Source organism: Struthio camelus, chromosome 12 (assembly GCF_040807025.1).
Source record: "Struthio camelus isolate bStrCam1 chromosome 12, bStrCam1.hap1, whole genome shotgun sequence".
In the NCBI taxonomy this organism is placed as follows: Eukaryota; Metazoa; Chordata; class Aves; order Struthioniformes; family Struthionidae; genus Struthio; species Struthio camelus.
In genome coordinates, this window is record NC_090953.1 from 512,599 (window position 1) to 524,964 (window position 12,366).

The 12,366-nt window shown below is 72.0% G+C and overlaps 1 protein-coding gene across 3 annotated transcripts; it reads left to right on the forward strand.

The window, feature by feature from the left end:
* Positions 1-1,754: 1,754 nt before the first annotated feature.
* On the forward strand, positions 1,755-11,556 carry FES (FES proto-oncogene, tyrosine kinase). Of its 3 annotated transcripts, none has more exons than XM_068958397.1 (19): positions 1,755-1,881; positions 2,073-2,841; positions 2,929-3,102; positions 3,714-3,810; positions 4,141-4,324; positions 5,114-5,251; positions 5,334-5,453; positions 5,530-5,652; positions 5,729-5,915; positions 6,048-6,125; positions 6,370-6,579; positions 6,861-6,983; positions 7,148-7,201; positions 8,295-8,413; positions 8,643-8,737; positions 8,817-8,940; positions 9,336-9,493; positions 11,089-11,211; positions 11,320-11,556. In XM_068958397.1, the coding sequence occupies exons 2-19, from the start codon at positions 2,617-2,619 to the stop codon at positions 11,460-11,462; spliced, it is 2,475 nt and encodes an 824-aa protein (XP_068814498.1). In that variant the 5' UTR covers positions 1,755-1,881; positions 2,073-2,616; the 3' UTR covers positions 11,463-11,556. The 3 variants fall into 3 exon arrangements, with proteins under 3 accessions (XP_068814498.1, XP_068814497.1, XP_068814496.1); XM_068958396.1 differs by having other exon boundaries at positions 2,114-2,841; XM_068958395.1 differs by lacking the exon at positions 1,755-1,881 and having other exon boundaries at positions 1,910-2,841.
* Positions 11,557-12,366: the final 810 nt, after the last annotated feature.

The following is a 12,366-nucleotide window of genomic DNA, read 5'->3' on the forward strand; positions in this document are numbered from 1 at the left end:
GCACGGCCTGCAGCCGCCCTGCCACCGCCAGGACAGAGGGTTGCACGATGGCCCTCGCGGCCGTCCCGGTGCGGTCGGCTTGGGTGCCGGCGCCCCGGCGCTGCTGCGAGCGGTCCCACGCCGCAGCCTGGGCCGGCAGGAAGGGGCCGGCGCGGGCTGGAGGTGCCGGGGGGGGGGGGATGCACCCCCTCAGCCCAGCTTGCAAAACACTTGCAAAGCTGCGAACGTGCTGTGAACTTCCCCCTCGGGAGCAGGCGGTGCCTGTGGGCGCTGCTGCTGCCGCCGCAACTGCTGCAAACCGAAGCTGGAGCCGTTCCTGGAGGGGCGCTAGGGCGGGCGCTGGGCGAGGGGCATCCGCAGCCGGCGCAGGGCCCGCGCCAGCTCCCCAAAGGCTGCACCGGGCAGGGAGCGCACGGGGCGGCGGGGATCTGTGCGCGGGGACCTCGGTGCCCGCCCGCCGCTGCATGGAGAGGTGGCCTGGCGGCCCCCGGCCCCGCTTGGCGCCTGCAGCACCGTGCCGCGCTGCTCCACCGTGGGAATGCGCGCGGGAAACCTCCCTCTTGGAAAGCTTCCCCCCACCAAGTTCCTCAGGAAGAGGAACCGGCCGGGAGCTGCCTTGCAGGTTACACAGGAGGATCAGATTAGCCGGGCGCGCTGCGAGTATGCAATGCCCCTGTGCTGGGGGGAGCCCTCGGCAGCCCCCCCGCGCCGGGCGACGCCGTCCCTGAGGCGGTAACCGGCGGCCCGGCCGCCTCTGCACCGTGGCTGCTTGCAGCGCCGAGCCCCGCGGGAGCGGGCGGGCGGCCGCGCGCTGGCAGCCGGGCCCTTTGGGACGGCTCCTTCGGCCCACGGTTGGCTGCTCCCACATGCCCGGCACCCGCCGCGCTGTACCGCGCTGCCCTGCCTGGTGCGCCACGGCGGCCGCAGGGCAGAGCAGGAGGCTGCGCGCTCCCCCGTGTGCACCGACCCGTGTGCGTGCTCCCCTGTGCACTCCCCTGTGCACGCTCCCCTCGTGCACGCGCCCCCCCCCCCGTGCATGCTCCCCGGTACATGCCCCCCCGTGTGCATGCTCCCCCGAGCACGCTCCCCGGTGCACGCTCCCCCTTGTGCACTCACCTGTGCCCGCCAGCCCCTGTGCGTGCTCACCCGTGCACGCTCACCCATGCACACTAACCTATGCACACTGACCGTGCACGCTCGCCTGTGCACGCCCACCATGGGCACGCTCACCCACGGCACATCGTGCCGGTGAGCCCTCCTCAGGGAAGCCCCCGGGGGCTGCAGGAGCGGGGAGCTCCCGGAGGGATGAGCAGCAGGATGAGGCTCTGCGGAGGCGGCAGGCCTGGCTGGCGGCCGGCGGCGAGCTGTGGCGCTGGGCCACGGCGGTGGCGGCTGCGCCGGCGGCGCTGCTGCAGCGGATGCGCTGCCCCGCGAAGGGAGCAGCGCGGTGCCGGGCACCGGGGCAGCCTCGTGCAGGGCCGGGGCCGCCGAGCCCGAGGCTTCGAGACCCCGCTGCCACGCGGCCGGCGGTGGCGGTGCGAGGGCCGCGCTCAGGCTGCACCAGCGGGGCGGCACGGGGGCCTCCGTGGGATGCAGGGAGCCCCGGGGCCAGGGGCCGCGGAGCGGGGCCGGGCAGCCCCCGCGGGGCGGCGGGGGGCCGGGCGGCGCGGCATGGCGGGCACGGCGGAGCCGGCCCCGCGCGGGGGAGCGGCGGGGAGGGGAGGAAACGCAGGAAATCTCGCAATGGCTGTATGGTCAGCTCGGGGTTTCCTGTTCCTCTCTCGGTGCCGGAGCTGTGCCCGGGTCCAGGCACGCACCGGCCGGGCTGCGGATCACGGTGACGCCGGCGCAGCCCCGCGCGGGACCTCGCGGCACGCGCAGGTTGGGGGGCCGAGCCGGCCGGGGGCACCGTCGCGGGGGGCACTGCCGCGGCCGAGCCGCGGGGACGTGCCGGGGTCCCGCCTGGCTCCCCTGCCCGGCAGGGCGCCTCCGGGATCGGGTCCCCGCGTCTGCTGGAGCGCCGGGGCCGGGACGCATCCTGCGGGTCCTGCAGCCAGCGCCCCTCGCCCCAGCTCCCGCCTGCAGCCCAGGCCCCGGCCCTCTCTGCTCCCAGTGTGCCCGGGCGCAGGGGTGCCCGGTGGAGACGCGCAGGCCGGAGTGGCTGGAGCGGCGGGACAGGCTGTGCCCCACCGGCATCTTCCTGGAGCAGCCCCGAGCAGCCTCTGGAGCAGCAGGACAAGCTGTGCCCCCGGAACAGCCCCCGGAGCAGCCTCTGGAGCAGCCCCCAGAGTGGCCAGAGCAGTGGGACAGGCTGTGCCCCACCGGCGTGCGCCCGGAGCAGCCCCCAGCAGCCCCCGGAGCAGCCCCCGGAGCAGCGGGACAGGCTGTGCCCCCGGAGCAGCCCCCGGTGCAGCCCCCGGAGCAGCCCCCCAGCAGCCCCCGGAGTAGCGCGTGGCCACAGAGGCGCTGCTCTTTTCCAGCGGCACTTCCTCCTCGCCGCCCCGTCCCCGCGCTCGGCCGCCCGCCGGCTCCGACTGCCCGTTGGCCGGCGGTCGGGCCGCCGGCCGCAGAGCCCTGCCGCCCCCCGGCAGCCGCCCCCCGCCGGCCCGCGGCTCCATGGGCTTCGGGCCGGAGCTGTGGTGCCCGCAGGGGCACAGCGCGCTGCTGCGGCTGCAGGACGGCGAGCTGCGCCTGCTGGAGCTGATGAAGAAGTGGATGTCGCAGCGCGCCAAGAGCGACCGCGAGTACGCGGGGCTGCTGCACCACATGTTCGCCCAGCTGGAGAAGCAGGAGGGCCCGGGGCAGCCCCGGGGCGGCGAGGCCGGCGGCCGGCTCGGCGAGGTGAGGCGCGGGCGGCTGGGCGGCTGGTGGCACCCGCGGCCGGGCGTGCATTGGCCCGGCCCCCACAGCCCCACACTGTCCCCGCAGTCGTGGTGGGCGCTGGCGAGCCAGACGGAGACGCTGAGCCAGATCCTGCGGCGGCACGCGGAGGAGCTGGCGGCGGGGCCGCTGGCCAAGCTGAGCCTGCTCATCCGCGACAAGCAGCAGCTCCGCAAGGCCTTCAGCGAGCAGTGGCAGCAGCTGAGCCAGGAGCACCTGCGGGTACGGGGACGGGGACGGGGATGGGGATGGGGATGGGGATGGGGACAGGGACAGCGACGGGGACGGGGATGGGGATGGAGATGAGGATGGGGATGGGGACAGTGACAGGGATGGGGACGGGGATAGGGACAGGGGCAGTGATGGGGACAGGGACAGGGAGGGGGATGCAGGGATAGGGATGGGGATGGGGATGGGGATAGGGATACGGATGGGGACGGGCATGGGGATGGTGACAGGGATGGGGATGAGGATGGAGATGAGGATGGGAATGGGGAGGGGGGGTGGGGACGGTGACAGGGATGGGGATGGGGATGGGGATGGGGACAGGGATGGGGATGGGGATAGGGATAGGGATGGGGACGGTGACAGGGATGGGGGTGGGGACAGTGACAGGGATAGGGATAGGGACAGGGACAGAGATGGGGACAGGGATGGGGATGGGGATGGAGATGGAGGTGGGGATGAGGATGGAGATGGGGATGGAGATGGGATGGGGATGGGGACGGGGTTAGGGACAGGGACGGGGATGGGGCAGGACGGGGAGAGGGTGCCATGTGGGGCAGGAGGGGGCTGGGCTCCCCCTGTTGCCCCCCTGACCCCCATCTCCCTAGACCACCCAGCAGGAGGTGGAGAAGCTGAAGGCGCAGTACCGCAGCCTGGCGCGTGACAGCGCCCAGGCCAAGCGCCGCTACCAGGAGGCCAGCAAAGGTGCGTGCCCACCCCGGCCCCCCGGCCCCCGGCCCGGCCCCGGCTGTGTCCCCCGTCCCCGCCGGTCGAGATGGGCAGTGCCGCAGCCTGTGCAACTGCAGCATGTTGGAGCTTGGGACGCGGCGCCCCAGCTTGGGAGCCCCAGCTAGGGAATGTCCCCTCGGCACCGGGGCGTCCCTGCCCTGCCTGCCCGGGCGCCCCTGCAGCCCCCCAGTCCCCCCGGCCCCCGGTGCCCCTGGCCCCGCTGGCTCCCGTGCTGCCTCCCGGCGCTCGGGGCTGGGGCGGCCGTGCAGCGGTGCGGCGGCCGGCAGCCACGGCGTCTCCCTGCAGACAAGGAGCGGGACAAGGCCAAGGAGAAGTATGTGCGCAGCCTCTGGAAGCTCTACGCCCTGCACAACCAGTACGTGCTGGCCGTGCAGGCGGCCGCGCTCCACCACCACCACCACTACCAGCAGGCGCTGCCCAGCCTCCACCAGTCCCTCTACAGCCTGCAGCAGGAGATGGTCCTCGTCCTGTAAGCGCCCTCCCGGCCCCAGGGACCCCACCGCCCCCTGCACCCGTCGCCCCCGCGCACCGGAGGTGCCCCGTCCTGCCGGAACGCACCCCATCCGCCTGCACCCCGCTGCCCTCGAGAACAGGGGATGCTCCCATGTCCTGCAAGAGCCCTGCCGGCCATGGGCACCTGCGCTGCCATGTGCCCGTACACCTCTGTCCCCTTGCAGCCACCCCAGTGTAGGGGCCCTGCCCCGAGGCCACATGCAATGGCCTGGACTGAGGGGCTCCACTGAGCAGGGACCGGGCTGCACGGGCTGTGTGCAGGGTGCAGGGACCGGGCTGCATGGGCTGTGTGCAGGGTGCAGGGACCACCAGGCTGTACAGGCTCTGTGCAGGGTGCAGGGACCGGGCTGCACGGGTGCTGAGCAGGGTGCAGGGACCGGGCTGCACGGGTGCTGAGCAGGGTGCAGGGACCGGGCTGCACAGGTGCTGGGCAGGATGCAAGGACCGGGCTGCATGGGCTGTGCGCAGGGTGCAGGGACCACCAGGCTGTACAGGCTCTGTGCAGGGTGCAGGGACCACCAGGCTGTACAGGCTCTGTGCAGGGTGCAGGGACCGGGCTGCACGGGTGCTGAGCAGGGTGCAGGGACCGGGCTGCACAGGTGCTGGGCAGGATGCAAGGACCGGGCTGCACGGGCTGTGCGCAGGCTGCAGGGACCAGGCTGTACGGGCTGTGTGCAGGGTACAGGGACTGGGCTGTGCAGGGGCACACGAGGCTGGGTGGCCCCTGATGCCCACGTCCCGACAGGAGGGAGATCCTCTGGGAGTACCACAGCATCAGCAGCCTGGTGCAGGAGGACGTGCTGGCTGTGCACCAGGAAATAGCCCGCTCTATCCAGGCGATCGACCCCGCCACCGAGTACAGCAGCTTTGTGCAGTGCCACAGGTACGGCGGCGTGCCCGCCCGCCGGCGCGGCCAGCTCCGGCGCAGGGTCCCGGCCGTGTGTGAGGCCGCGCTCCTCTCGCAGGTACGGCTGCGAGGCTCCGCCGGCCGTGAGCTTCGACGAGACCCTGCTGGAGGAGACAGAGAACCTGGCGCCCGGGGAGCTGCAGCTGAACGAACTGACCGTTGAGAGCGTGCAGCACTCGTGAGCGGGGCTGGGCCGCCGGCCGCCGAGGGGCCAGCGCGTCCCGGGAGGCCGCCTGCAGCTGTGTCTCTTGCAGCCTGACGTCCGTCGAGGAGGAGCTGGCGGCCACCACGGAGGCCGTGAGCAGCAAGGAGCAGCGCGTGCGGGAGCTGCAGGCCGAGATCCGGGTCGAGGAGCAGAGCCTGGGCCCTGGGGAGCGGTGCGGTGCAGCGCATGACCGGGGGGACGGGGCCGCGCGGGGCAGCGGGTGCTGACCGGCCACGTCGTGTCCCCAGGGTGCACTTGCTGGGGAAGCGCCAGGGGCTGCAGGAGGCGCAGCAGCAGCTCCAGGGCTGCCTCTGCACCCAGGCCAAGCTGCAGGCGCAGCGGGACATGCTGGCCCAGAAGCTGGCGGAGCTGGACTCCCGGGACCCCCTGCCTGCCCTGCCCCTGCCGGAGGACCGGCAGTCCCTCTCCTCCGTGGTGAGTCCTGTCCCACGTGTGGAGCAAGGGAGCACCCCAGGGAGCCGCAGGGCGGGGGCACCCCCGGCACCCTGCGGGCACGGCCAGCGCTGTGGGCCCCAGGGCGCTGCTCACACGGCCACCTTCCCCCAGGAGCAGGAGCGGAGCGGGGCCACCGCGCTGGAGACCCTCAAGAACCACATCTCGGGCATCTTCCGCCCCAAGTACTTGGTGAGTCCCAGCGTCCCCGGCCGCCCTGCTGGCCTTGCCAGCCCCTCGGCCCCCCTGCCCTTTTCTTTCCTGCCCTGCAGCCCCCCTCCGCATGGCTCTCCAGCCCCCCTCCCCATCATGCCCCAGCCCGGCTCCCGCTGCCCGCCGGACCGGCTCTGGGCACGGTTTCCAGGCCCTGCTGCTCCTTCCCCCACGTCCCGCAGGACCTCGGGGTATGGCTGGGCTCACTCGCTTCTCCACACAGCTGCCGCCCCCCGTGCCACTGATCCCGGAGGTGCAGAAGCCGCTGTGCCAGCAGGCCTGGTACCACGGGGCCATCCCACGCTCGGAGGTGCAGGAGCTGCTGACCTGCAGCGGGGACTTCCTGGTGCGGGAGAGCCAGGGCAAGCAGGAGTACGTGCTCAGCGTGCTGTGGGACGGGCAGCCCCGGCACTTCATCATCCAGGCTGCTGACGTGAGTGAGCGCAGGGCAGCGCGGGGAGCCGCCCGGCAGGGGCTGGGGCAGGCCACGGCACCCTTGCTGTGCAGCCACTCGTGTGAAACGCACAGGGCACGTGTACATGCACGAGGTGTGGGCACGCGAACCTGGCACAGGGCTCCGGGAGCAAGCCCGACTTCCTTGCATGGATGCCCGTGCGTGCACGCTGCTTCGTGGGCGCGCGTACCCCCATGCGCACGCCCACAGGTGCAGGCCCATGCCTGCGAACCGGACCCTGCAGCCTCCCCTCTCTGCAGAACATGTACCGGCTGGAGGGCGACGGCTTCCCCACCATCCCACTGCTCATCGACCACTGCCTGCAGAGCCAGCAGCCCATCACCCGGAAGAGCGGGATCGTCCTGGCCAGGGCAGTGCCCAAGGTAGTGGCCAGCCGGCGAGGGCAGATGTGTCCCCCGCAGGCAGTGCAGCCCTGGCCCCCCGCCGCGGGCGCACATCCCCAGCCAGACGCGGTGTTGGGCAGGAGGGGGTGTGGGCTGGGACGGGGGGACACGTCTCACCGCCCTGCGCTGCCTGCTCTCCCCAGGACAAGTGGGTGCTCAACCACGAGGATGTGCTGCTGGGGGAGCGCATCGGCCGGGTGAGTGCCGGATGCCCCGATCCCTGTCCACGGGAGGCAGAGCTGGCTCCGGGGGCTCTGTGGGCGCTGGGGCAGCGATGGCCTGGGGGGGGGTCCGTGGGGCAGTGATGACCTGGGGGCTCTGTGGGGTGCTGGGGGCAGAGATGACCCGGGGGCTCCGCAGGGCACTGGGGGCAGCGATGGCCTGGGGGCTCTGCAGGGTGCTGGGGGCAGCGATGGCCTGGGGGGGGGTCCGTGGGGCAGTGATGACCTGGGGGCTCTGTGGGGCGCTGGGGGCAGCGATGGCCTGGGGGCTCTGCGGGGCACTGGGGGCAGCGATGGCCTGGGGGCTCCGCAGGGTGCTGGGGGCAGCGATGGCCTGGGGGCTCTGCGGGGTGCTGGGGGCAGTGATGACCCGGGGGCTCCGCAGGGTGCTGGGGGCAGCGATGGCCTGGGGGCTCTGCGGGGTGCTGGGGGCAGTGATGACCTGGGGGCTCCATGGGGCGCTGGGGGCAGCAATGGCCTGGGGGCTCTGTGGGGTGCTGGGGGCAGTGATGACCCAGGGGCTCCGTGGGGTGCTGGGGGCAGCGATGACCTGGGGGCTCCGCGGGGCACTGGGGGCAGCGATGACCCGGGGGCTCCGTGGGGTGCTGGGGGCAGCGATGGCCTGGGGGCTCCGTGGGGTGCTGGGGGCAGCGATGGCCTGGGGGCTCTGCGGGGCGCTGGGGGCAGTGATGACCTGGGGGCTCTGCGGGGCGCTGGGGGCAGCGATGGCCTGGGGGCTCCGTGGGGTGCTGGGGGCAGCGATGGCCTGGGGGCTCTGCGGGGCGCTGGGGGCAGCGATGACCTGGGGGCTCTGCGGGGCGCTGGGGGCAGCGATGGCCTGGGGGCTCCGTGGGGTGCTGGGGGCAGCGATGGCCTGGGGGCTCTGCGGGGCGCTGGGGGCAGTGATGACCTGGGGGCTCTGCGGGGCGCTGGGGGCAGCGATGGCCTGGGGGCTCTGTGGGGTGCTGGGGGCAGTGATGACCCGGGGGCTCCGTGGGGCACTGGGGGCAGCGGTGGCCCCAGGCTGTGCTACCGCGGGCTCGGCCAGTGCAGTGGCCTCTCTCGGCAGGGTAATTTTGGGGAAGTGTTCAGCGGCCGCCTGCGCGCTGACAACACCCCCGTGGCCGTGAAATCCTGCCGGGAAACCCTCCCGCCCGAGCTCAAGGCCAAGTTCCTGCAGGAAGCCAGGTCTGTAGGGCCGTCGTGTTCGTCCGTCCCGGCCTGCCTGTCCGTCCCCAGGACTTTGGGCCATTTAAACCCCACAGGGGACTGCAGCACCCTTGTGGGCCGAGGGCCCCATCCAGTCCCACTGGCCGGAACGTCCCGGGGCTGCACTCCCGGGACGGCACGGGGGCAGCCCCTGCCCCGGGACATCCGGCCCCTCACGCGCTCACGGCACCCGCTGCCACCCCTGCAGGATCCTCAAGCAGTACAACCACCCCAACATCGTCCGGCTCATCGGCGTCTGCACCCAAAAACAGCCCATTTACATCGTGATGGAGCTGGTGCAGGGTGAGCGGCACCCTCCCGCGGCCCCCAGCGCCCACCCGTGCCAGCCGGCCGCACGGCGCTCACGCCGTCCTCTGCGCAGGGGGGGACTTCCTGAGCTTCCTGCGCAGCGAGGGGGCCCACCTCAAGGTGAAGGAGCTCATCAAGATGACGGAGAACGCTGCAGCGGGCATGGAGTACCTGGAGAGCAAGCACTGCATCCACAGGTGGGCCCCTCCGCAGCACAGCACGGCACGGCGCGGCGTGGCACGGCACGGCACGCAGCCCGCGGTTGCCGTGCTCCAAGCAGGACCACGCTCCAAGCTGCCCCGATGCCAGCCCCAGGGCAGCCCCCAGCACCAGCACCAGCCAGGGACAGGCGGCTGCGTGGGAGCTGCAGCCGGGGGTAGCCTGGCTTGGTTTGTGCGCGGCCGGATGGAGGCGGCCCGGAGGGTCCCAGCTCGGTGACGGTGGGTCAGTGCAGCCCAGGGTACACCAGGAGGCCTCGCTCCCCTGGGCTCGTGCCCTGCTCCTGCGCCGCGTGGAGGGGCCCGCGGGGACGGTCGGGCAAGCATGGCACAGCGGGCACGAGCGCGGGCTGAGGGCTCTGCGCCGGCCCCAGGGACTTGGCCGCTCGCAACTGCCTGGTGACGGAGAGGAACGTGCTGAAGATCAGCGACTTCGGGATGTCACGGGAGGAGGAGGACGGTGTCTACGCCTCCACCGGGGGCATGAAGCAGATCCCCGTGAAGTGGACAGCCCCTGAAGCCCTCAATTACGGTACAGCTGCAGCCCAGGACCCGGCACAGCCCCGGGCTGCAGCAGGGCCAGGGAAGGGGAGGCTGTGCCACAGCCTGGCAGCACAACTGGGACCCAGGAGTCCTGGGCTGCCCGGGGATCCTGCGCGGCGGGTGACTGGGGGCAGCAGGTCTGTCCTGCACGGCCGGTGATCCTGTGCAATGGGTCTGTCCTGCACGGCGGGTGATCCTGTGCAGTGGGTCCATCCTGCATGGGGGGTGATCCTGTGCAGTGGGTCCATCCTGCACAGCGGGTGATCCTGTGCAATGGGTCTGTCCTGCACAGCGGGTGATACTGTGCAGCGGGTCCGTCCAGCACGGCGGGTGATCCTGTGCAGTGGGTCCATCCTGCACGGCAGGTGATCCTGTGCAATGGGTCTGTCCTGCACGGCGGGTGATCCTGTGCAGTGGGTCCATCCTGCATGGGGGGGTGATCCTGTGCAATGGGTCTGTCCTGCACAGCGGGTGATCCTGTGCAGTGGGTCCATCCTGCACAGCGGGCGATCCTGTGCAATGGGTCCATCCTGCATGGGGGGGTGATCCTGTGCAGCGGGTCCATCCTGCACGGCAGGTGATCCTGTGCAGCGGGTCCATCCTGCACGGCGGGTGATCCTGTGCAGTGGGTCCATCCTGCATGGGGGGGTGATCCTGTGCAGTGGGTCCATCCTGCACAGCGGGTGATCCTGTGCAGTGGGTCCATCCTGCACGGCAGGCGATCCTGTGCAGTGGGTCCATCCTGCACAGCGGGTGATCCTGTGCAGTGGGTCCATCCTGCACGGCAGGTGATCCTGTGCAATGGGTCCATCCTGCACAGCGGGTGATCCTGTGCAGTGGGTCCATCCTGCATGGGAGGGTGATCCTGTGCAATGGGTCTGTCCTGCACGGCGGGTGATCCTGTGCAGTGGGTCCATCCTGCACGGCGGGCGATCCTGTGCAATGGGTCTGTCCTGCATGGGGGGGCGATCCTGTGCAGCGGGTCCATCCTGCACAGCGGGCGATCCTGTGCAGTGGGTCCATCCTGCACGGCAGGTGATCCTGTGCAATGGGTCTGTCCTGCACGGCGGGTGATCCTGTGCAGTGGGTCCATCCTGCATGGGAGGGTGATCCTGTGCAATGGGTCTGTCCTGCACAGCGGGTGATCCTGTGCAGTGGGTCCATCCTGCACGGCGGGCGATCCTGTGCAATGGGTCTGTCCTGCATGGGGGGGCGATCCTGTGCAGCGGGTCCATCCTGCACAGCGGGCGATCCTGTGCAGTGGGTCCATCCTGCACGGCGGGCGATCCTGTGCAATGGGTCCATCCTGCATGGGGGGGTGATCCTGTGCAGCGGGTCCATCCTGCACAGCGGGTGATCCTGTGCAGTGGGTCCATCCTGCATGGGGGGGTGATCCTGTGCAGTGGGTCCATCCTGCACAGCAGGTGATCCTGTGCAGTGGGTCCATCCTGCACAGCAGGTGATCCTGTGCAATGGGTCCGTCCTGCATGGGGGGGTGATCCTGTGCAGCGGGTCCATCCTGCACGGCGGGTGATCCTATGCAGTGGGTCCATCCTGCACTGCCAGCATGCCCTGTGCCCCCAGGCCGGTACACGTCGGAGAGCGACGTCTGGAGCTTCGGGATCCTGCTGTGGGAGGCCTTCAGCCTGGGCGCCGTCCCCTATGCCAACCTCAGCAACCAGCAGACGCGCGAGGCGGTTGAGCAGGGTAAGGTGCCGCGGGTCCCCGCTGGCGAGGGCCACTGCGGGCCCGGGAACCCCGTGGGGCAGCGGGTCCGTGGCCACGCAGGGCGCCCCACGGCCTCCGTGCCCCCAGGCGTGCGGCTGGAGCCCCCGGAGCAGTGCCCCGAGGAGGTGTACCGCCTGATGCAGCGCTGCTGGGAGTACGAGCCCCGCAAGCGGCCCAGCTTCAGCTCCCTGCACCAGGAACTCACCAGCATCCGCAAGCGGCACCGCTGAGCGCGGGGCACCTGGCCGGCGCGCCGGGAGAGCCGGGCACGGCCGCGCGGTGCCGCCTGCACCCCGCGCCGGACGGCCCGCCGCCCCCGCTCGCCCTGCCGCAGCCGCCCTCGTCCCGGGAACGCCAGCCCGCTCCCGCTCCGGCACTGGCACCGGCACCGACCGTGGGGCGCTGGGCCGCGTCGCCCCGACGCTTTGTACTGGAGTTTGTTCCTGTGCAATAAAGCCAGAGCTCTGCCACGCCGCGTCAGCTGGGGGCGGGTGGTGCGCAGCAGCCCCCCGGCAGCCCCAGGACCAGCCCAGGCCGCTGCCGGCAACCTGGACCCGGGCGGGCTGCCAGGGTGGGCTGCTTCCAGCCCGGGGGCTCCGGGGGGGGGGCCTGGGTCTAGGGGCTCTGGGGGGGCCCAGGGGTTCTGGATCCGGGGGCTCTGGGGGGGCTGGCTCCAGCCTGGGGACTGCAGGGGGTCTGGGTCTGGGGGGTTCAGGGAAGTCTGGGGGCTCTGGGGGAGTCTGGGGGCTCTGAGGGGGTGCAGGGGGTCTGGGGACTCCAGGGGGGTTTGGGTCTAGGGGCTCTGAGGGGGTGCAGGGGGTCTAGGGGCCACGGGTCTGGGTCTAGGGGCTCTGAGGGGGTGCAGGAGGTCTGGGGACTCCAGGGGCGTCTGGGTCTATCTGAGGGGGTGCAGGGGGTCTGGGGACTCCAGGGGCGTCTGGGTCTATCTGAGGGGGTGCAGGAGGTCTGGGGACTCCAGGGGCGTCTGGGTCTAGGGGCTCTGAGGGGGTGCAGGGGGTCTGGGGACTCCAGGGGCCTCTGGGTCTAGGGGCTCTGGGGGCTCCGGGGGGCTGAGTCCAGGCCGCGGCTCTGGGGACCAGCTGGGTCCAACCCGGCGGCACTGGCGGCACCGGG

Bases quoted from the DNA above. Each gene is read 5' to 3' on its own strand.
- FES (XM_068958397.1), top strand. From the start codon at position 2,617: ATGGGCTTCGGGCCGGAGCTGTGGTGCCCGCAGGGGCACAGCGCGCTG. The intron at 6,580-6,860 runs GTGAGTGAGCGC...CCCTCTCTGCAG, and splicing joins TCATCATCCAGGCTGCTGAC to AACATGTACCGGCTGGAGGG. The intron at 9,494-11,088 runs GTACAGCTGCAG...CTGTGCCCCCAG, and splicing joins CCCTGAAGCCCTCAATTACG to GCCGGTACACGTCGGAGAGC.